The 9,552-nt window shown below is 33.6% G+C and overlaps 1 protein-coding gene across 2 annotated transcripts; it reads right to left on the bottom strand.

Moving 5' to 3' along the window:
- Window positions 1–1,382: 1,382 nt before the first annotated feature.
- Window positions 1,383–4,568, bottom strand: LOC132642261 (uncharacterized). Of its 2 annotated transcripts, XM_060359514.1 has the most exons (5): window positions 4,332–4,568; window positions 3,224–3,320; window positions 2,912–3,075; window positions 2,297–2,357; window positions 1,383–2,213 (listed from the first exon to the last, which is right to left on the bottom strand). In XM_060359514.1, exons 1-5 carry the CDS (start codon window positions 4,455–4,457, stop codon window positions 2,197–2,199), a joined length of 465 nt encoding a protein of 154 aa, XP_060215497.1. In that variant the 5' UTR covers window positions 4,458–4,568; the 3' UTR covers window positions 1,383–2,196. The 2 variants fall into 2 exon arrangements, with proteins under 2 accessions (XP_060215497.1, XP_060215496.1); XM_060359513.1 differs by having other exon boundaries at window positions 1,383–2,357.
- Window positions 4,569–9,552: the final 4,984 nt, after the last annotated feature.

Below are 9,552 nucleotides of genomic sequence, written 5' to 3'. Positions count from 1 at the left end.
TCAAAAAAAAAAGTGTACCCCATAAAGGGTGGGCCCCATACTAAACGACATCAAGCAATATAAAAAAAAAAGTGGATCCCATATTAACAAAATCAAATAATATCAAAAAAAAAAAAAGTGAACCCCATATTAAAAAAAAAATGTCAAAAAAAAAGTGCAGACTTTGTATTCGTAGTAAACATTAATATAATGAAGTTTTAGATGCGGAGTACAAACTACAATGTTATATTAATCATGTTTTGAACATAGTATATATATATATATATATATATATATATATTTTTTTTTTTAAATAGTGCAAATTAATAATGTCAAAAAAAAAGTGCACCCCTATTAAAAAATCAAACAATATTTATGTAATTTCCAATGTATCTCATTAAGTCAATAATAATGAATTCATTACCACGTGCGTGTCAATCCATGAAATTGCTTTTCTTCAAAAGGTTAAGTAGTCAAACCATACAATTTTCTTTCTTTTTTTATATTAGACTGAGATCTAATCTAGATATTAAACTGTTGTATTTGCTATTCCGCCATGTCATTTATTTGTTATGTTTACTAAAATAAATATACTTAAAACATTTATATTTTAAAATAAGATAGAATTTAATTACTTTTTAATTTTTATTCTTACTCTAATAAATGTGAAAAGAAATTAATGTCGTAAAAAAAAATATCAAATACAGATCAAATAATGAATAAGGTAAATTAGTCAAATTATAATTCTAATCGACGTTTTCTTAAAAAACCATGCAAAAGACAACATGACAAGTAAAATGAGCTAAACCGAGAATATTTACTAAAAATTAAAAAATAGTATTTCTTTGTTTAAATAAAAAATCAATTTCTACTTTGTTTCATTTTAAACATGTAAAATTAATTTAATAATTTGAATTAGAATTGTCCAAATCAAAATTTGATAAAAAATAATAAGTATTTTACAACCTTTAAATTAATCAAATTAAAATTGAAAGTATCAACTGATGCTTAAATATTACTATTGTTTTATCTCAAAGAGAAGAAAATAGTTTCCTTTTAATCAAGTCTTCTCTTTTAAAAAATATTAATAAATTTGCCGATTTTGTGTTCATAGCGAACTTTAATATAATAAAATTTTAGATACGGAACACAAACTACAATATTATATTAATCGTGTTTTGAACATAATATATACTCTTTATATATATATATATATATATATTATCACTATTCAAAAACAACTACATACACATAAATGCACTATAATCTAAAGTGTTGGGCCCATGCGCAACACGGGCATAGGCCATCTAGTTCCCTTAGAACTATGGAAAAGAGCCAAAATTACCCCTGAACTTTGGGAAATAGATTATTCATACCCTTTGTTATACTACGGGGCCAAAAAAAAAAAGGAGAATGACATGGAGGAGCTGGGGGTGAGGGATCGGAGATAGTGGACATGGAGGAGTTGGGCATGGAGAAAGAAGAAGACAGTAAGAAAAAGAAAAAGGGTTGGGTGACAAAATTATATCTGCGTCGGGTTGGGTTAAGTTGGTGGGTAAAAAATGAGCTGGGCATCTAGGATGATGCCACTTGGCAGGCCGTTTAACATAAGGGTATAATTGGCCCTATAGTATAACGGTAAGGATATAATTGGCCCTATAGTATAACGAAGGGTATGAATGATCTATTTTCCCAAAGTTCAGAGGTAATTTTGGCCCTTTTCCGTAGAATTATTAGTTATAGATTGACCACTATATATGTTGACCGAAGCCCATCTCGGAAGTTTGACCCAGGCCCAAGTTAATGAAGTTCAGATATAATATTCCAAAGAGAATTAGAGGTTGCAACAATCTGATAAGTGTTAGGATAATTAGTTGGATTTGGATTTGATAAATACATTACACAAGAGAAGTTCAGCAACTATACAAAGAGGAACTCATATACTGATGTACAAGCTGAAAAAGGAAAAAAGAAAAAAAAAGAAAAAAAAAAGAGACTGCAATGTAACATCTTCCACTCCTTGCTGGTCAAAAATGCTTTCTCTTAACTCCTGATTTCGAACAATAAATAAAATAATAAAAAAAAAGAAATCAATTACGATTAAAAGAGAAGAAATAAAAACAGAAAAATACAAAAACAAAAATAAATATAAAACAAAAACAAACTCAGAAAATCATATGTAGAGAAGAAATTTATATAGGCAAAGGCAAGGCCTTATTAGTAGTAAAGTGATCCTGCAGAAACAAAGAGACAGCACCTTTAAATCAAAGCAATATACTTTATTATAAAAATAATAATATATTATCATCATACGTACCCTCCCACCAATTTCCTCTTGAAGCAGAGTTTGAACCATCGTCCCTCCCATCTTTCTTGACCTGATCAAGTAACCAAAAATATACTAAATTTATAAAATGGAAAAAAGAAAACGATTATTATCTACTCAAAAAACATTAATTAATTGTATTCAGGATTTTAAATTTATAAAGACTTGACCATACTTTGTTTTGCTTACTGTGTTCCGGATTGATTATTTATGCATATAAGTGATTTTTTTAGCAGGAATATCGATTTGAACTAAAACTATCAGATCTGCTGAACCCGTAACTTACGTGTAGATCCGCCCTTCTATTAACTATTTTGATTTTTAAGATACTACACTTTATTTATTTGATTGTATTATTACACGCCTCCCAATAGTGTAGACCTCTTATTCTTTTATGGATAAAACACGTGAATATTCATTGATTTTTTTTGTGGAGGTGAGATGTGAACCCAAACTTTCTAGTGTACTCTGATTATAACCGTATTCAATGGGGGATCATCTCATTTTAAAGTTCAAAATATTAAAGCAAACACACTTTTAATTACTTAATTATATTATATATCAATACGAGATGCTAGAGGAAAAAAAAAAAGTGCCTATACTTACAATATTATTCAGGGAGCCACTGGTCTGGGTAGTTGGAGGATAAACATCTTGGCCACCATAGTAGATGGATGAGCTTAAATTACATGGAGCTTCTACTTTTTCATATTGATACATTAAAGTCTTGTCCTTAGTATTGTCTCCCCTGCTTCTGTTAGATCCATTATCTGTAAATTGGTCAAACAAATTAATTTGAATTCAGCATAAGAACATCAAATAAAAGAGCAACTCTGAGGAAGAATATTTACAAATTTAATAAGCAACATATTGTTGTTAAATTTATAAGTGGTAAAATATAAATGCATTTTCAAAAACCTGAAGTTCCATATTTTGTATTGCCATAATGGTTCCCTTGATCTTGGATTCTTGATGAACCTCTATCCCCTGAGTGCATGGGATCCCTTCTAAGTCCCTAAAGTCATGAGTGAAAAGGAATATCTAGCACTCAATTAGATCTTGTCCGGTGCTTAAAAATATTGAATTTAATTTTTATGTATTAATAGTATAAATGACATTTATTAAGTAGTCACAGCTAAATAACTTAATAAACATTAATTGGTACCTAATCGGGTAACAATAGTAATATACCTAGCATGCATGCTATCATAGATTGTTATTAGATGCTAACAAATTAAACAGAAAAAACAAGTTAAGGAAAAATGTCCAAATGGGGATATATGCATGTGAAAATGGGACCTAGAAGCAAAGTTTGCACTATTAATTGTTCTTTCTAAATCACCTTTTCCCCAGGATTTTAGTTATTCTAATGGATAAACTTGAGCTTTTGCTGATGAATCTCTTTACGTGCTTACTGAATAAGCTAAGAATTTAAAGTGTGTTAATTGGACAATAATATATAATTAATCTTAAGATAATTTTCCTTCTCCAAAAGCAAAGTTTGTAATCAATCAAGATGTTTTACAACATGGAAGAAAAGATTATTATTCTTGATCTTAAAACGGTGAGAAAACTGAAAAAACATCATGAGATTATGAAAAAAGAAGAGGAGAAAATAAAAAGGAGACAAAACGGTCAAATTTGTCCTTGCACTATTTGAACTTGAACAATCTTTCTCTATGTGAAACTTTTTACATTTTAAAGTCTCATTTTTCCCTTAAACCTTTAACAAAGCTCAGGATGATTGAAATTATAGTCAACAGATGATGGATAAATTCTTATACGCAGTTAAAAGTTGATGGACAAATTCAAACTTATTTTTCTGAAGAATTTGGACATGTAGAATCCGCTCATTTTATGTTAAAACTCCGTTAATGATAAGAGCATAAAAGAAAACGTACGGTTTGCTAACAATAACGATATGGATTAAAAAGGTTAATTTGATCATTTTCCCTAAAAGGAAATACAAAATTAAAGTAGAAGAGATGCATGCAAGGAAAAATAAAGAGGCAATATTAGTACGTACCGTGGAATTTGGACCAAAAACAGAACCAAAGAGGGACGAGTTTGAGGGCTTTTTTGGACCAAAGAGTTCATTGGTGAACGATGAAGAAGAAGAAGAGGAACCAACAACTTGCTTTGCCTTTTCCATATAGTTCAATATTTTTGATAAACAAGAAATGGATAAAGTCCTTTGAATAGAGAAAAATACACAATTTGTTTTGGTTAGGAATGTAGGAGGAGGAGAAGCCGAGTATATATTATAGACTGAGAGGTTTGTGAGAAGAAACAAAGATTGTCACTACTATTTATAGTGGCAAAACAAAAAAGATACACTGAATATATACAAATAATATTCCGATTATGAATTTGACCAAATCTAATAGTTTTGATTTAAATTATGTAGTTTTCTTAAATATTCAGTGACTATATACTATTAATTTAAAATTAATACCTTAAAAGAATTAGAATCTAAAATCTATAAGCTTCAAATTTAAGCCCCGTCTCTATTATCGTTATCAGTAAAGGTCAACGATCAAGATTGTTTATGCGAATTGGGGCCACAATCTCTGCATAAAAAAGAAATATCATTACAATATGTAAAGTAAAATAAATAAAGGAAAAAATGTGAAAGCATAAAAATCATACGTGTTGCTTTATTTTGGCAGATTATCAACCAATATCACATCTAATGGATCGCTTAACTAATGACCCCGGCGAAGACCATTTTCAAGTGCAATATCAGTTCTGACCGTATAAAAGTCGATTGTCTGCAAGAAAAGGGGCAACAACACACGATATGGCTCTATAGCCTTCTGAGTAGCTGCAGCATATTGAGGACTGCGCATCGAATCATATAGATAAAAACACCTATCATGTATTGACAGACATCCCAAAACCCAATGCCACTTTGTTCCCAGGTGCATAGGAAACAACACATAGTCAACCTCAGCCCATGGAGTGTCGAAAAACACACGGAAACCATACATATACTCCATAATGTCGGTCGACTTATCTATCAAATGATCCACTCCCCCACTAGACACAAACTTTGCAAACAAATTTCTCAACGTGTTATTGAAGTACATATTCGTTGTTGTCACCCTAATCGGCATTGAACTATACTTTGCCTTCTTCCTTAAGTAATAGAATATAACATCCAAATGCTGCAAAAAAAAATGACACCAAAAATGCATAAGTAACCACTTATTCAAAGTGATAGAGTCAAAAAGAAAGTACACATTCAATACACATACATCACATGATATTGGACTGCCAGGATAGTTTAACGTGTGGAACCACCTCTTACTACGAATTGTTGAAACTTCAAAATTGAACCCCAGCTCCAGATAGTCATCATCGACAGTATAAACATCAACAATACCCTTATAACAACATACAAAACTACCAATTTCAAAACAACACAACCTATGAAAAAACAAACAACCATAACAGAAATAAGAACTGAATACATACGGGCGTGTGATCATATCTTTATCAACGAACTCTAAGAACTTTTGTATAAAGCTGCATTCAACAGGAGTTGTTATACTCGGAATCAACGGAGACCTACCTTTCACAAGCTTCGGCGGTGTTTCACCCACAACGCTAAGGCCAGAACCAACCACAAATGGTGACTGTTTTGCCATAGCTGGCCGTCTTGGCCTACCCCTCCGAGATACTAAAGGTGTTGTCTCCCCATCACCTATCTCCACTATGGAGGTGCCTGGAAGAATTATAAACGCAGGGGCTTCTTCTTTAGAATCACTAACGCCACCTTGTACCCTAGACGGACCAAGTTTAGAATCTTTAACATCCTCCGTTAACTTGGCAGGAACCTCCACTGCCACATGATAAACATGAGGCTGCGCAACATTATCTCCCCTCGCTGCGGAAACAACAGATTCATTAGCAGCATCTGCGCCCTTATCAACAACACCTTCTCCATGAGGTAACACAACATCTCTAGCTTGATCATCTACAACTGCGTCAGTGGTAACGGTCTCTGGACACGCATCTTTGGTACATCGGTCATCTTCTGTCACTTTACTTGCTGAAGCAGCACCAACTTTAGCACCTTGTATGATCGCTGCTATCCCAGAATCACTCAAATGCGAAAAATAATCATCATCCAACAAATTTGCAGGATCTAATTTCAGCTCAGTTGTCTGCTCATTTCCACTTTTTTTTATTCTTGTCGTAATTCTGTGTGATGGGAGCAATAGACGACTCCCTCATAGAGACAAAAACAAACCCACTCTGAGAATCGATTTCTTCACCAACTATCTTCTTGCCAACACCCGTAGTGTCAACACCATCCTTCACAGTGTCATCACCCCCTTCTCCTCCCCCCCCCCCCCCCCCCCACCCAGAATATCACCCACATTTTGGTTGAAATCTATATATATATATATATATATATATATATATCCAAATTAGCAAAATTTGTATGTGCCCCACCAGATTAAGCACATTCATCCTTCTTCTTCTCCTGTATGTAAGCACATTCATCCTTCTTCTTCTCCTGTATACAAAATGGAAAAATATAAAAAATTCTTCGAAATAAACTAAGAAACACACAAATACTTCTAAGATAAATCCTATATGATACCAATATGGCATATAAGTATACTGGGGCATCATTGAGGATCAACAATTCATTACTTCAATAAATCAACTGCTAACTCCTTTATGATAGCCACATAGTATATAAAAATATATTAACAGGGTTAATTCTAAAAGTATATCATATATACCAAGTGAAGTATCACAGATGAACCTTTTATCCTCTATGATGCCCTGTCAGTATACTTATATACCATGGGGGCATCATAGAGGATGAAAAAGGCTCAATACTCTATATAACATAATCAAATCATCTATGATGCCATGTCAGTATATTTATACACCATGGGGGCATCATAGAGGATTGATATGGGGCATCATAAATGATGAAGGGTCAATCCTCTATGAAGCTCTATCAGTATATTTAGATACCATATGGGTATTTTATGGGATGAAGGTTCAATCCTCTATCATGTCTGTCAGTATAGTTATATACCATCGGGGCATCATAGAGGATAAGAGGTTCAATCCTCTATATATTGCCAAAGTATCATAAAGCACAAAAAAATAGTACATAACACACGCTAGCTAAAAACTAAAAAAATAAAAATGAACAATACCAGTAAATTAGGGTTTGTATCTACTTTCTTGTTCAGATCCCAATAGCTTCAAGGATATCTCCAAACTTTGAATCAACATGAAGCTGAAACGCCTCTAACTCCTTCTTCAACTAAGAATTGCTAGATTTACTTTCACCAAGACTACTCTGACCCATATCTCCTGTTGGCGCTTGCGTGCAAAAGAATCCTTCGCTGAAACGCTGACTTGGAGAAGGCTCAGGGGAAATTTCAAATGGTAATCCTTCTAAGTCTAATACCAACCTCTCATCCTCCATTGGAAAGACATTCCTCAACTGCAATTAAAGTTAACAAAAAAATTAAAAATCTTACACAAAATTATAACATCAAAACTATCAAATATCTAACATGCACAGAAGTAGAATACCTGATCAGGTTGTAAGCCAAATATTCGCAAACACACATAATCGTGGCTTAAACTCTTATCTATCTTCCAGTTTAGAATACGAGGGGTCCGGCCAAAGGCATGCTCGGCAAAATGACTTCCTAAAGTTAGGCAGCACTCGTGCAGCCAGATCTGTAATGAAAGAGGAAATCCACCATGTCGATAAAATGAAGGCTTTGTGCTGAAGTTGTTCGAGCACGATTTAATAGTCGCCTTAAACATATCTATCCCCCATGGATAGTTATTGAACTCACCACTCTCGACCAAATCAAAGTACGCTATATCAACAACAAGAACATGTTTACAAAGTACAAAACTGCAATCTTCACCGTGTTAGCATCAGAGCTCCAACTTTTTTTATTAAAACATTGCTCAAGCTGACCCCATGTCACATTGGCTGAACTCTTAAAGTACTTTTTCACTAACCGATTAGGAACTGATTTGACCGTGATAGATGTACCACTTTTACATTTTAACCCCGTAACAAGACCAAACTCACTCAACCCAAAACGTAGTCTGGCACCACTACCATAAAGTGCAATGCATCATCTTCCAAGAAATGCACCTCCCTCATCAACAGATTGTCCAACACTCGCCCTTGCACCATAATTGGAAGCATGTCCAAGAAATACCCAAAACAAGTATCTCTAAACCACACAAGCTTCTTAGCCGACAACTTGTCATGCAAATCACCAACATATTGCCGTTTGTGCTCCACTCAATATTTGGTTAAGGTCAACATCCATCTTTATACAAAAATCCCCAACCTACAAACACAATTGATGATTATAAGGAAAAAAAAAACTACATCAAAACAACAAACCTCATTACTCTATCATACACATATACCAAGTATCATAGAATCATGCCTCCCCCCCCCCCCCCCCCAACCCCCCAGTATTCTGTGATGCCTAAATAGTATATAAATATACTAACAGGGTATCATAGAGGGGCAACAAAAATAGCTTAAACTGCAAAATCCTCTATGATACTCACTTACTATCATATACTATCAGAGTATCACAGAAGAGAAAAAGTTGTATTACTTAAAAAACACACAGAGTATTCACGTACAACTTCAATTTCACCACAATTTTGCATTAAAGTATAGAAAATCAAAGGTAACAAAAGATAAAAAAATAAGTTTCCTTAATATCATCAACATTATCAGGGTTGTATCAGGTGTTATTTCAGGAATTGATTCACAAGGAATATCTTGTGATTCAACGGTATTTTTTTTCCTCGTGTTCTCATCAACTTAACCATCATGCACTACTTTTTGCTTCCCTTTTCTTTTAACATTCTCAACATTTTAATCCGCCACTGCTTCATCAGCATCCCCCGAGTGTTGGGGTTTTGGGTCATCACTCGATTTTGGGTCACCCTGATTCAATTTAGGGCTACCCATAGAAACTGACGGCGATTCACCAAGGTGCAATGAAAAATTTGGGGCCAATATCCTTGAAGAAATAGAGTCTTCTGTACTTACACCTTCGTCTAAAGATTCAGTAACATCAGTAAAAACTCGACGATGGCCCCTCCATTGAGTTGTAACATGCTTACGACCCATAAAAAACAACCAACAAAACCTACAAAAAAAAAAAACAACACAACAAAAAATAGCCAAAATATAAAAAATAACGATTTTGAATTTTTTT

Source organism: Lycium barbarum, chromosome 5, assembly GCF_019175385.1.
Source record: "Lycium barbarum isolate Lr01 chromosome 5, ASM1917538v2, whole genome shotgun sequence".
NCBI lineage: Eukaryota > Viridiplantae > Streptophyta > Magnoliopsida > Solanales > Solanaceae > Lycium > Lycium barbarum.
This window is presented reverse-complemented; position numbering and strand designations above follow the sequence as displayed.

Coding starts and splice junctions, on each gene's coding strand:
- LOC132642261 (XM_060359513.1), bottom strand. CDS start 4,457: ATGGAAAAGGCAAAGCAAGTTGTTGGTTCCTCTTCTTCTTCTTCATCG. Junction 3,321..4,331: donor TTTTTGGTCCAAATTCCACG/GTACGTACTAAT, acceptor TCATGACTTTAG/GGACTTAGAAGGGATCCCAT. Junction 2,358..2,911: donor GTGGCTCCCTGAATAATATT/GTAAGTATAGGC, acceptor TTACTTGATCAG/GTCAAGAAAGATGGGAGGGA.